Source organism: Poecilia reticulata, chromosome 6 (genome assembly GCF_904066995.2).
Source record: "Poecilia reticulata chromosome 6, P_reticulata-male-v2, whole genome shotgun sequence".
NCBI lineage: Eukaryota > Metazoa > Chordata > Actinopteri > Cyprinodontiformes > Poeciliidae > Poecilia > Poecilia reticulata.
This window is the reverse complement of record NC_088835.1, coordinates 2,945,443-2,960,005: the sequence shown is the minus strand read 5'-3', so window position 1 is coordinate 2,960,005 and position 14,563 is coordinate 2,945,443. Positions and strand designations below refer to the sequence as shown.

The window sequence follows — 14,563 nt, the reverse complement described above, 5'->3', positions numbered from 1 at the left end:
AACAAAATTAATGACAAAAATAAGTGATTGGCAGCCATCAGTAAAATAAAAGAACCCATGGCTTTCTTGGTTGCATGTTTGCTGATATCTATAACTGATGTCTGTCTTCTCACATTGACTCATTTTTTTCAGTTTTATGTACTGGACTGATTGGGGTCAGCATCCTAAGATTGAGAGAGCAAACCTGGATGGAACAGCTCGGGTGGTCCTGCTCAACAGCTCTCTTGGCTGGCCCAATGGATTAGCCATAGACTACACAGCAGGGAAGCTTTACTGGGGAGATGCTAAAACTGACAAGATAGAGGTAAGTCAATCAGCATGTGGCCTCTTTCAGCTGCTTGGCTGGTCAAGAAATATATGTAACACAAGAGGAAAGAAAGATGAATTTTAACTGGATTATCATTAACTCCAATGGAATGAGAGGAAATGGCAAAGCAGCCGAGCGACTCAGTTTATCTGTAAACTGCAATGAGTTTCTGCTTTCAGACTACTGAACACTCAAAATTACAAATACCCTTCACAACAGGCATTGAGTATATTAGTGTACTGCTGGGCCACAGGAACCGACTACTGTGGCTGAGCTGATAAAAGTAATTGTCTGGCACTTGGGAAGATTCAAGATCAAATCCAGCTGTCCCTGGTAAATGCCCTCGGGCAAGCACTGAAGTTTGCACTGACCACTGATCTGTGAAGGCCTTGTAGTGTTGAGGTACTCTGACTGGTCGGTGAGATTCCAGAAAAGTGCTTATGAATTAGCCACATACCCATGAAATCACTCTAGAGAATGTCATTACTCTCTCAACATAATACATATGTTTTTATTTAACTGATTTCTTAGAAAGCAATAAACTAATGCAGAGCCTTTCAGAGAATCCCAGGACAAAAAGTAGAAACGACTAAAATGAACCACCGTTAGATTTTACTGTAAGCTCCAGAAGTGTTCCACAGGAACTGAGAACATTCACGAGAGAAAGGGGGAATGAGAGGCAGGAGGATTTTTTTGTGCCAGTGTCTTTATTCATGGCTGAACAAAAGCAACCTGTTAAACACAGTAGAAGTAGCCTACACAGGCATACTGGTGTGCAGAGCTGACAGAGGTGGAGAAGTTTGTGACAATGAACAGAAAAACCACAGCAGAGGTAAATAAAGCAACAGTCAGCAAGAAAAGACCAGGACATATGACGAAGCTTGTACAGTCCTTGGGTTTACTGTGAGTGCAAACATTTCTGCACGTTTTATCTCTTCTGATTAGCTAGGATATGAGCAATGCAAGTTTGCAATTTTTGCACTGAAATGTTCCTTTTCAAATTCCTTTTTGAAAAGGAATAAACTATTGAAGCAGACAAGTCACCAATGTTTACAGTTTTAAAAAGTTTGCAGTCTGAAATGTACATACCAGTGATTCATTTGCACTTTCTGTTTTGAGGATCCAGTGCTGACTATTTCTGCTCCTGACATTATCCAGGGGTGTCAAACTCCAGTCCTCAAGGGCCACTGTCCTTCAGTTTTTAGATGTGCCACAGGTACAAAACAGGCCCGCAGCCTCAAAGAGTGAACCCACAAACTGGAATGAAATGGCTTAATTACTTCCTTCTTGTGTAGATAACTTCTCCAGAGCCTTGCTAATGGCCTAATTATTCTATTCAGGTGGTGCAGCAGAGGCACATCAAAATGTTGCAGGGCAGTGGCCCTCCAGGACTGGAGTTTGACACCTGTAGTCTATACCATTGGAGCGGTATGCATATTTTTATGGTTTTCAGTCATAGAAACCCATTTACACCTGGAAAATGATAACTGATTTATTAGTGGTAAACGTATCCATTTAAAATTTATTTCTAATCACAGTATTTGTCAGATACTGCACAAGAAGACAATGTTGGCCAGAAAATGTGTTAAGGATAAGTTACAAGAACTCCCAAAGCATTGCTGGAAGAACAGAATTATGTCATCTTGTTCTTGCAGCCACAGAGAGGGAAGACATTTCTCTGTTTTTGCAGAAAATATATGAGCATTGACAAAACAACTTGAGTTTAAGTTTGAACCATTTATCATCACTCTCAACTCTTTCTCAATCTGATCTTTGACACACACTGAGATGTTAAGCAGACATAAAATTCTGACACATGTTGGGACGACAGTGTTAAACTGATTATTTTGCAACTTAAGTTGATGTGTTTTGAAAAGTATTTTAGTAGGTGCAAATATGAAGTAATATCATGCCTTATTTGAAATTTGAGTCCCAGCGATGTTGATAACAAATGTATAAACTATTTATGTCTCTTTGTTGCATCTGTTGTGTGTGTTGAGTTAACTGTTGGATAAGTGTAAAAAAATGTCTTGTTTGCTATGGCACAACATTAGCAGGGGCTAAATACCTGCAGCTACAGCAGGGCTGATTGATGCAGGACTAAATGCCAACTGAAAACTTTCCCACAGCACTAAAAGCCAGATGTTAGCAGGATTGTTAACTATAGGGAAAGAGGTTTGGAAAATAGAGAACAATAAATTGAGGTGGGGTTTGGGGAGTTTTTTATACTGCCCTCCCCCTGCTGCTCCAAAGCTTCTAGATCCCTTTGAGAAAGTGATCTTTGTTCTCCTTCATTCTCCCAACATCAATACATCTCCTCTTCTTTTACAACATGTTTTACACTTCGTTTGTCTTTGTTTTTCGATTTTCTCCTGTTCCTGTTGGATCGTTTTTTTCTTCCACCAGACTTTGGCCGTGGTGTCCCTGTAACTCTGTGACCATATTTCTCAATGTTTCCTTGTGTTAATGTTTGCTACTTGCATAGCAGCAGAGAGAGAAGGGAGAAGAGTGCAACAAAACAGTGAATAGCCAAGTTTCTGGCTGAATGCTTACCAATTGAAAAGGGGCGGCTGCTCTGTCTCACCCTTCCTCCCACCCTCTGTCAGGGTGAAAGGAGCCACTTCAAAACCCCTTTTCCCACATTTTAACAATGTTTTTATTTTGCTGAAATGAAATAGCTGATAAAGGTGAAGATATTTTCAGTGTTTGACTCTTGTGGTTGTTTATGGGTTGCTCTGATTTTTGATAAAGTTTATGCACTAAAACCCCACGGTGTGATTTGCCCGTGGGGTACTGCTGAAGAAGGATACGTGAAGTTTAATAAAACTTTCGCTTTCTATTGAGAAACAATTACTTCCTGGTGCCATGGGCTGCGTTGAGGTTTTAAATTTTACCGAATCGCTCTCGTAAAATTAGCATGACATAAGTAACACAAGAAGCTTACAGGAACCATCCAACACTGCAAAGAGAGAATAGCTGATCCAAACGATGCAGCTGTTAATGTTAATTCAGTGTTTTGCCATTGCTAGAACTACAATCAGACTACATTCTTAATTAGCGCTGAAAATCAACGTCATTGTTCATAACTTCTTCTTCTATTTGCTGACTGGCCTGGTAGGAAATCGACTGGAGAGAATCCAAGTCAAGGGGACAAAACCCAGACTGTGCTGGAAGTGAGAACTTTTTTTCGAGTGGAATTGCACCAGAACGGAATGACCAGGGTACTTAAAAACAGCAGAGCAAGTATCTGGAGTTCATAAATACTAGTCTGTGTTAAAAAATATTGTAAATGTCTAGAACAAATCTTGCAATTCGGTGTAGGAATGTAACAAGATCTCAGTGCTATGCTGCCAAAATGTTATGGTGTTGACATGAGTGTGAAAGAATTGTTCTGAGGCTTATTATGTAATGATCAATTTTAACCCTTTAGCAGTCATCCTTAAAACACTTCAATGTGCCCTTGAGCAGTGTTTTTCAACCACTGTGCCGCCGTGAGTGATCGTCAGGTGTGCCGTGGAAATTATCCAATTTCAGCTGCGGTACCGTATTTTCGGACTAAGCCGCTACTTTTTTCCTAAGCTTTGAACCATGCGGCTTATAGCCCGGTGAGGCTTTTCTGTTGATTTTTCTTCAACCACCGGGGGGCTCTTTAGCAGGAAGTGAATCATTAGAAGTCAAAATTGTAAATCAAAGAAGGACACGCTGATTTTCATTTAGAACAAGCACATGCTAGCAGCAGGCACGACAGAGAAATGTTTTTAAACTGTCGATCTGGCAGTACAGGGGGGAAATAGAGCCGCAGCACGTAAACTCGGCGTGACCGAAACCATGGTTTGGCTTTGGAGACGGAGTGCTGCGTCCTTAATATATCCAGCAGATTTATTATGACTCAGCCCTCTGCCTGGTCTTTATGGGAAACCAAGAGCAGCAGAGATACCAGCGGCTTATAGTATGGTGCGCTTTATAGTCCGGTAATTGGTCTTAAAAGATTTTTTGAAAATGAATGAATTATCTGCAAATAATGCCATCTTCAAGTGTCTGCTGTAGTAGTGACTAGCGGCGTAATCATGTAATTTTCTTACCACTAGATGGCAGTAGGTACAGAGCATTTTACATTAAAACAAGAGAATTAGTGATGCATGGATGTTACAGGTAGCGGTGAGAGCACTGAATCTATCAAGACTGTGATGACAGAGAAGCTCAGCAGTAGTTGGAAAGAACATGGGTCCATTTCCCACAACATATCTGTGTGAAGTGAGCTTCTCAAGCCTGGCTACTATAAAAACTAAAAACAGAGAGAGACTGAGAGCTGTTGAGGAAGAACTTTGTCTTTCTTCAATTTCTGCCAGGAAATCAGCTCCGTTTTCATCTAAACATGCACAGGTTTCACACTAGGTGGGTAAAATATACAGATTTTGACATTTTGTACATGCAACTCTTCATATTGTCACACCGAATATGAAGTGAAATATTTCCCAAATATTATTGCTTCTTTCAGAATAAGAATTATTTTCTGTATTCCGGCTATAAGAATGCTTGTGGATTAGTTTATAAAACACTTTGAAGTTTTCTACAACTTCTTTAAATTTAAGACCACAGTGTTGTGGCTGTTCAGGTGTATTTTTGAAGTGGACATGTTAAGTGCAATTTGAAATAAGAAATGTAAAATATGATAAAAAATAATTTTTGTGTTTATTTGATTTCTATTTAAGACACTTTGATAAGAATGACTATACAGTAGGCGGCTACAGAGTATCTTTGTTTACATTTTTGGTTGGTGGTGTGCCTTGTGATTTTTTTTCAATTAAAACAATGTACCTTCGCTCAAAAAAGGTTGAAAAACGCTGCCCTTGAGGACACTGGAATCCTCCTGATAGTGAAGGGTTTTAAATAAATAAATATTAAAAAAACATGGTATGTGTGTAAATTGTGTCAGTTTAAATAAAAACATCTTGGATCAAGAAATATCAAAAACGCCAGATGTTAAAATTGGATATGCTGATCAGAACACAAAAGTCATGGATTAAAGCCTCTGAGCTGAAACCATTAACTTTTGAGCAACTTACCCTTGTTGTTTTGTACTGCATGTGTACACCTTTTAAGTGTAACTAAACCCGATGTAAACACACAACCCTGAATACGAAATTATTATTTTTTTATTCCACCAAAGTGGGTGGTGTCGAGACACTGAGGGGCGTGGCCAAGTGTGGGGATGAACGGTGGGGGTGAAGCACTGGGTGTAATCAGGACAAGAGCAGACAGACTCATCCACCAGGTCATGTCTGCATGTTTGCAGTCAACAACAATCACCCTACTGTTATCAACTCCGTGACTTTCTTGCTATATTTAGCAACATTTCACACAAAAAATTTTATATCCGACAAAATCTGAATGAGCAGGTCAGGCTTTTTAAAGATTGGCAATCAGTGATCAGCCAGAAAACTGCAATCGGTGCAGCCCTATCAAAAACAGCTCTCGCCTCATTCCCATCTAACTTATAAACAGTATAAGTACAGGGGTGCTGTGGTAGCGCAGGGGCAAGTCGTGACCCACACATTGAGGCTTTAGTCCTCATGGCGATTCCCGGCCTGGTGAGATTTGCCGCATGTCTTCCCCCTCTCTCTGATTACCCTGTTTCCTGTTAACTTTAAAATGAAGGCCATTAGAGCCAACAAAACTTTTTAAAAAAAACAATATTACATTACAACTGTTACTCGCCCAACCAGTCTACATGTGTTTTGTGGACTTGGAGAAGGCGTTCGACCGTGTCCCACGGGTGGCCCTGTGGGGGATACTCCGGGAGTATGGGGTACCGGGCCCTTTGATACGGGCTGTCAGGTCCCTGTATGACCGGTGTCAGAGTCTGGTCTGGTCCGCAATGCGCAATTACTGCCGAGTAATGCCGAGTAATGCTCGACTTACTCGGCAGTAAGTCGAGCCCGACTTACTGCCGGGCTCGTTTCCGGTGAGAGTTGGACTCCGCCAAGGCTGCCCTTTGTCACCGATTCTGTTCATTACTTTTATGGACAGAATTTCTAGGCGCAGCCGAGGTGTTGAGGGGATCCGTTTTGGTGGCCTTAGGATCGCATCTCTGCTTTTTGCGGATGATGTGGTCCTGTTGGCTTCATCGGAACGTGATCTGCAGCTCTCACTAGAGCGGTTCGCAGCCGAGTGTGAAGCGGCCGGGATGAGGCTCAGAGCCTCCAAATCCGAGGCCATGGTCTTGAGCCGGAAAAGGGTAGAGTGCCTTCTCCGGGTCAGGGGGGTCGTCCTGCCTCAAGTGGAGGAGTTTAAGTATCTGGGGATCTTGTTCACGAATGAGGGAAGAAGAGAGCGGGAGATCGACAGGCGGATTGGGGCAGCGTCTACTGTGAAGCGGGCGCTGTACCGGTCCGTCGTGGTGAAGAGAGAGCTGAGCCAAAAAGCGAAGCTCTCGATTTACCGGTCGATCTACAGTACGTTCCCACCCTCATCTATGGTCATGAGCTTTGGGTCATGACCGAAAGAACGAGATCACGGGTACAAGCGGCCGAAATGGGTTTCCTCCGCAGGGTGGCTGGGCTCTCCCTTAGAGATAGGGTGAGAAGCTCGGTCATCCGGGAGGGACTCAGAGTAGAGCCGCTGCTCCTCCACGTCGAGAGGAGCCAGTTGAGGTGGCTCGGGCATCTGGTAAGGATGCCTCCTGGACGCCTCCCTGGTGAGGTGTTCCGGGCACGTCCCACCGGGAGAAGACCCAGGACACGCTGGAGGGATCACGTCTCTCGGCTGGCCTGGGAACGCCTTGGGATTCCCCCGGAGGAGCTGGAAGAAGTGGCTGGGGAGAGGGAAGTCTGGGCCTCCCTTCTGAAGCTGCTGCCCCCGCGACCCAACCCCGGATAAGCGGAAGAAAATGGATGGATGGATGGATGTTACTCGATTACAGTTTTTGAGTACTCTACCCACCTCTGTGTAATACTAAGACAAATATCAGTGACATCTACTGTAGTATTTACTTCTGAACTAGCTAAATTAGCTTAGCTAATGTAGCTTTTATCTGCAAGCTAAGATAGACATGTAGCCAATGTGGATGTTACCACATGTACTTACTCTACCAGTCATCAGAACCTGTTATTCACATGAAAAGGTCTGACATCCTTTGCAAAGCTGTTGAAACACTGATTGTATGCGACTATGGATTTCAGGCTGCTTAGCTCCTCCATGGTGTTCTCACTCTATCTATATCTTAGTATGAGATCAGAGGTATTATTCATTAAAAGAATTCTAACATTGTCTAGGAAAATAGGTCATCTTTAAACAAGTAGTATTTTAATTAATATAAATAAATAGACTACTCTTGTGGATGTGTGTTTTAAGAATAATCTGGAAGTATACATCTTGGATCTGATGGCATTGATCTTGCTTCCAGAATAAATGCCATGATAAGGACAATTTAAATTTAAAGGATATAGGGACAAAAGAAAACACCCCAAAAACGTAAACGTTTTCATGTGTTTTGTTTTTGTTGTGTCACGTCTTAAAGGACGAAGGTCAGAGTACAGTTGTGTCCTGGTTGTGTGGCTGAGATAAAGTTTTAGAAACTTGCTACTATGTGTTTTGTTCTCTGATGTGTGCGTGTTCATGCATACGTGTGTGTGTGTGTGTGTGTGTGTGTGTGTGTGTGTGTGTGTGTGTGTGTGTGTGTGTGTGTGTGTGTGTGTGTGTGTGTGTGTGTGTGCGCGTGTGTGCGTGTGTGTGTGCGCGTGTGTGTGCGCGTGTGTGTGTTTGTGTGATTGCATCAGGCAAGACTGTCAAACAGAAGAAAATTGAACAGCATTCAACATGTTTGGCTCTGAAAGTGAGGGGAGTGTCTAATAAAGCCTGCTTTGGAATGCTCTAACTCTGTCTGCTTCTCTCATTGCCCCCCACCCTGGCCCATCTCTTTAAAAGTGAAACTCTCCCCCCCACCTCCTTGTCATAAACTCCTGGAACAGGCTCCGTTCTTTTAAAAAGAGATCGTGTGTGTAGGTTGTTTGCCCAATGTGTTGCTTTCTTTGTGTGTTCACACACTCACCAAGATGCATGTGAAGAACCAGCTTTGTTGTGGTTATGCAAATTGAGAATGTGTAGCTCTATTCAGCCACACCGCTGAGCCATATGGTTGAGGCCATTCAGTGTGTAGATGTGTGTTTGTCTATGAGGTGGAAAGAGGGTGGTGTGTACTGTGGAATTTCCTCTCCTTCCACAGGATCCATACTTCCCACTTGCATTTAATAAAAACTAAACTGTTCCTCAAGTATTTCATGAAAGAAAAAGTCGTCAATGATTTTTCTGCTTTTGCCTCACAAAAAATTATTAGCATATATAGAAGAGTATATATGTTTAGAAATTCTTGATAAATAGATGTGTCAGCTAATGAAAATGGCTCTGCCTCTTTTACTCTCTACTGTCATGATTTATTTTTTCATTAGATATTTACTATGTTGGCATGTTGCAGAAAATACAAACTTTAATTGTGACCTACCTCTATTGGATGCATTTAATGAAACACATTTTTAAGACATTTTAAAATTTTACTGAATTTTTCTAACTTTCTTTGCCTCTTGCATCAATAAAATCATCATAAACAGAAATATCTATATGTATGCTATATTTCTCTACATATTTCCTTGATACAGCAGGCTTTAAAGGAAAGTACCTCTGGTAAGGAGTTACAAAGCTGAGAGATACTTGTATTAAAAATGAGGTGGTGTTATGGGGTGAACGGTTCTGGGTTCTGTAGGATCTGTTTTTTGTTGGATTCTTCTTGTTTTATTGTGTGCATCATAATCTCCATGTGCTACCATATGTGAAGTGTTCTGTGATGGACAGACCTCTCTCAGCGTGTCTGATGAGACCTTTGTTACTTTTCTCTTCGCCCTTTTTTCTCTGCCATTTTGTCCTTTCCCTTGTGTCCATCAAGAAACGAAGCATTCTATCTCCCAAAATTGAATCAGAAAGGGGGGAGTGAAAATTACCCTGCCAGCGCCTAATTCTTCCTGAAAAAAGCGAGAACAGAGAAAGAATGAGGAGAGGAAATAAAAAGGGAGTCCCTCTCCCATCTTTTAACTGAGATGGCCATGTCTAATTTTGTCCAATGAATAAATGAATGGATTTTTTGTGGAAGGGTCAAGAACCCCTTTGGTTCAGAGGGCCATCAAAGTGACTGTTGTTTTTTTTCTGTTTTCTCACTCATAGCCTGTGAATGGATATTTAAATGAGCATTCACTAAACATAAAGCCGGGTCCACAGCTGCCTATCACAACATTAACGCCATTAGAGTGCATGTCTTAGTTTAGAAATTATTCTTGAAGAAGCAGAACCATGTGATGTTGTGAATGTCAAAGTCAACACTTGATGACTACATTAATGAAAGACTGGTTGTGGGAAAATGTGAGAAATTGGTTTTGACCAGAGCATATCCAGTAATTTTACCACTTTTTATTGAGACAGGCAGTGTTTTCAGTGAGTGTATCTTCGGTTACAGGAGTTGCGTGGTATTTCTGTCTAAGAAGTGACATAGTTTGCGTTTTTCTAGTTTTGCAGTCGGTGATATGACTAAAATGTTACATGATGATTTTATCACTTTTCAGCTACATTAATTGTGGCACAATTGTCACCTTTTATCAAGCATAACTGACATGTATGTTTAAAGTACACAATGTCTCAAGCTGTTGCCTAACTCCAAAAGACCTACAACTACACCACCACTCAGTCCAATATTGTTACTTAAGTCATAAAAACACAACATTTTGTATTATTACTTTTAAATTTCAATTATCTAAATGTTATTTTAAATTTAAAGTGCTACCCAATAAAATGTGTAGAAGACACAGAGCTCTGTGTTATGAAGGAAACCGCTAGAGAGAAGTGCTGAGTGGGCCTAGAGAGCATGCACACCAAGTATTGTGCAAGGTAACGTGAAAGTGCAAAAGGTTCAGACATGGTCAAATCTAAACCACCCAGACCGACATACCACAGCTATTGCTTGCCAGTGTATAATTTTTGGGAAGATGACATGAATTATTTATGGCTGCAATCACAGTCAGCATGAAGTGAGAGACTGCAGTATTTTGGTTTTAACTGAAAATTCTCCAGTAATTTCTCCGGATCAGCTGACTGGTTTAGAGGCAAACAAACTTGGAAGTAGGCAAAAAAAAAAAAAAAAAAGAAGCAGACAGCTCAGAAAAAATCCAATATATTGTTTGTATATTGTTGTTGTTCGTTAATATTGTTTATATCTAATGAAATATACATTTGTAAGATATCAGCCGTGAGAATCCAGGAGAATTTGCAGCCTTTCTGTAAATTCATGCCAGTGCCAACACCTTGGAAGCTCAGGCGACTCTTTAATGCCACCAGTGAGTTTTAAATGGTTTATCATGTCAGATTTATTGTGGTTTGTGGAGATTTCAGACATACAGACTTGTTCATTTTTATCCAGAGCAAATAAGTCACAGGATCTGTGTCTTATTTGCACAGATCATGTTCAAATAAGTCACAGGATCAAAACAACATCTTATCCACATGTCAGACAGTTCAGATTTCTGTTAGGCTTTGTCCAACACACACAAAAATATTGAGACACAACCACGCTGTACAAAAGCCTGAAAATTCACTATGTAAGGAGGGATTTACAAGCCCTCCCCAGAACAAGGGTCTTCACCTCCAGGCCTCCAGGGCCAGTGTTCTGCAGCTTCAACACACCTGAGACAAATAATGATGTCATTAGAAAAACTCTGCAGAAATGGACTTCACTGGGGATTCAACCATTTGATTCCAGCAACAAGGCACTTCAAAGTGCTTTACAAAGTGCTGTACTATAAAAATATAGTACAGCAACCAATTATGAAACAGTAATAAACATTAGATTTTGTCAAATACCATAATCAAAATCATCAAGAATAATTGTCATCAAATATACTGATCAATTTTGCAGCTGTTATTAATCAGAGTCTACTCTAAACAGCTTAGAGTTGCCTTTGCTTCATAATAACCAGAACATCGATCAATATATTTGCTCTATATTTGCTTTATGGTTTTGGTGATGGCTGAAATGTGCTATACAAATAAACTAGAGTTGAATAAACAATGAACTCCTCTCTCAACCAAAGCACATTATCTTAATCCTTCAGACTCTAAGATGGAATATGGTTCTCTTTCTTAACCTGACCATCAGAATAGAGTCAGTTAGAATGAAAGTTCTTCAACCATACTGTGTAACCTTCAATGTTTACCAGTTGGCAGAACTCAAAAATGTATTAAAATGTGCAATAGTATGATCTCTACAGCAAGGAAAAAATAAAATAAAATATGAACTCTAATCAAGAAAAGAAAACAACAATATATTTTTGGTGTGTTTGCACTCAAAAGAGTATGATGCTGGATGCCCAGTCATGGTGGGAACTAACCCTTCTGAACTCCTACCACCATCTGGTGAAGAAGCACTCCATTGGATGCTGAAGAGGAGACACTCCTCCTCACTTCTTCATTTTTAAACTTCTTAATGATGGAGATTCTTTGTTAATTAGTTTTACTTGTGACTTGGAGTGTAAGAAGTAAGTGTTTTACCAACTGTTAATGGGTCTGACTCAGCCCATTGCTTTCCAGATGTTAGTTTTCTCTTTCTCTCTGCTGCTACAGGCCTTCATGGAAGTGTGCATCAGCCTGGTTCATTTCAAATGTGTTAAAGCTGCACATTTCCACCAAGTTGCTGGTGAACTTAGTCTGTAGCTGCTGTGAAGCATTCTGTGATTGCTGAGTCGGGTCTTGGGTTCGACCCCAGCGCGGGGTCATTTTGCGGGGAATTTACATGTTCTCACCACACGTGCTGGGGTTCAGTAACCATGGAGATAGGCTCTGTTCTCCCCTCTTGACCCTGCATATGGGTAATGGGTGATATGCCCTTATAAACAGTGAATGGATATTGTGTGTTCTTGTACCTTACCTTGTGCTGGACCTGGTGGTGTGTCTCCTCAGCAATACAAGTGTCTGTCTTTAATTTAATCCGGAAGAATCCTTTTCAATTTACTGAAATCATGCTTCACCAACTTGTGCACTGTAACATATCAGTAAGCATATCATAATAGTAGCAGTGACATGATAGTGACTTGTATTTCAGTTCAAGGACTCCAGCAGTATCACTGGCAGTGTGGCACAGGGTCAACATCTTCTTTCTGAACCTGCATGTAGAAACTATGCTAGTCTTCTTCTGTCTCTACCTCAGGTGATCAACGTGGACGGCAGTAACAGGCAGACTCTACTGGAGGACAAGCTGCCTCATATCTTTGGCTTTACTTTGCTGGGTGAATACATTTACTGGACCGACTGGCAGAGCCGCAGCATCGAGAGGATCCACAAGGCCACTGCCGTGCGAGAGATCATCATCGATCAGCTGCCAGATTTAATGGGCTTAAAGGCTACCAAAGTCACAGAGACCTACGGTAGGATTTGCAGATTTCTGAACAGTGGATAAAAATGCAAAAGAAAATAATGAACTGAGCGTACATGAACACTTGTGTGTTTGCTCAGGTACAAACGGCTGTGCAGAGAATAATGGTGGGTGCAGCCATCTGTGTTTTTGGTGTGAGCAGGCAGTCCACTGTGCTTGTCCCATGGGGCTGGAGCTCCTCTCAGACCTCCAGACCTGCGTGGTGCCAGAGGCCTTCCTGCTGTTTACCAACAGGTAGGACTAACAGGCAAACTATTGGTCTGAAGAAGCAGCTGAGTTGATCACTGTTCTTGTTGGTCTCTTCAGGATTTTGTGATTGCTTTTGTGATATCTTTTTGCCTTTAACCTTTATTACAAAACATGGGGAAAAAACAACAAGACAAATTGGACACACACACAATTTGATTCTTTAAAGAACTTCAATAGCTCAATTTCTGTTGCTTGCCATATTGATTCCAGACTACATTGAATAAATTAGAATATTACATCAAACCAATAAAAAAAAAACATTTAGCTATACAAAATTATGGGTGTAATAAATAGCATGTTTAACAACTGCTTTGAGATTATTATATTCAAAAGACACTTTTAACCTGACAAATGGGCATCACTCGATCGCATATTCAAATTTACTGTACAACTTAACATCAAGTAAATGTGTAGAGGCAGCAGTGTAGTAGAAGTGAGAAATGGTGCCACCTGCAGGTGGGAATTAGCATCATGATTTTTTGGGTGGGGGGGAAATTTGCAATAAACTCACAATTATCCATTAGCGCAAAGAAGTTTAGGGATTTGTTAATTTCACAAATGACTGCTTTGGTGTAATATTTGGTAAGAGCTTTTGACCTTTAGTGTAGACATTTCCCTTCTGTCGATGCCCATATTTTATCAGTTAAGTGGCTGAGATACTAAAACTTTCCTTCACGTGATGAAAGAAAATGAAGAAACAAGTCAGTAAGGTGTAATATTCAGGAATCCCAGTTATACAATAAATAAAGGATTGTGGCTCGGCTCATGCCATGTTTTGACTTTTTGAAGAAGAATGAAGAAGTGAGTTTAATGTCAAACAAAACATGTGAGTGTCTCAGCAACATCTTTGGTTTTATTTGACTGCTGTGGATCCATTGTTCTCCAAAGGGACAGCATCAGGAGCATCTCTTTGGGCACGAACAGCAATGATGTGGCCATCCCTCTGACAGGAGTCAAAGAGGCCTCGGCTCTTGATTTTGATGTTTCAGAAAGGAGAATTTACTGGACAGACATACAGGCCAAGGTACCAGACATGGTTCCACTTATATATAGGTTGTGTTTGATGAAGAGAAAAGCAAACACTTATCTCACTCTCCCTCCATTCTCTCTACTAGACCATCAGCAGAGCATACATGAACGGCAGCTCCGTGGAACACGTCATAGAGTTTGGACTTGACTACCCAGAAGGCATGGCCATTGACTGGATGGGTCGTAACATCTACTGGGCGGATACTGGCACTAACCGCATCGAGGTGGCCCGCTTGGACGGCCAGTACAGACAAGTTTTGGTCTGTAAAGACCTGGATAACCCACGCCTGCTGGATAACCCACGATCTCTAGCTCTGGATCCTGCCAATGGGTAGGAGTCCATTATTTAATAACTACTTCACATTGGTACTGAAGCTCACTCGGTGAGCTTCAGTACCAAAAGAAAAAAAAAAAACTGCCCAAATCAGTGAAACCTACTGAGCTGCCTGACATGATCTGCAGAAAGTCACCTGGAAGTGTTCTTGCTAAGTCTAGTTAAGTGTAGAAAGTAT

General features: G+C 41.2%; 1 protein-coding gene across 1 annotated transcript in view; it reads left to right on the top strand.

Annotated features, from left to right (window-relative positions):
• Positions 1-14,563, top strand: part of lrp5 (low density lipoprotein receptor-related protein 5) — a 60,283-nt gene that overhangs the window by 28,576 nt on the left and 17,144 nt on the right. Inside the window, exons 11-15 of the mRNA XM_008410912.3 lie at positions 133-304; positions 12,549-12,765; positions 12,854-13,007; positions 13,911-14,046; positions 14,138-14,382. Coding sequence (XP_008409134.1) covers positions 133-304; positions 12,549-12,765; positions 12,854-13,007; positions 13,911-14,046; positions 14,138-14,382 — 924 coding nt within the window. The remainder of the gene's footprint in view (positions 1-132; positions 305-12,548; positions 12,766-12,853; positions 13,008-13,910; positions 14,047-14,137; positions 14,383-14,563) is intronic.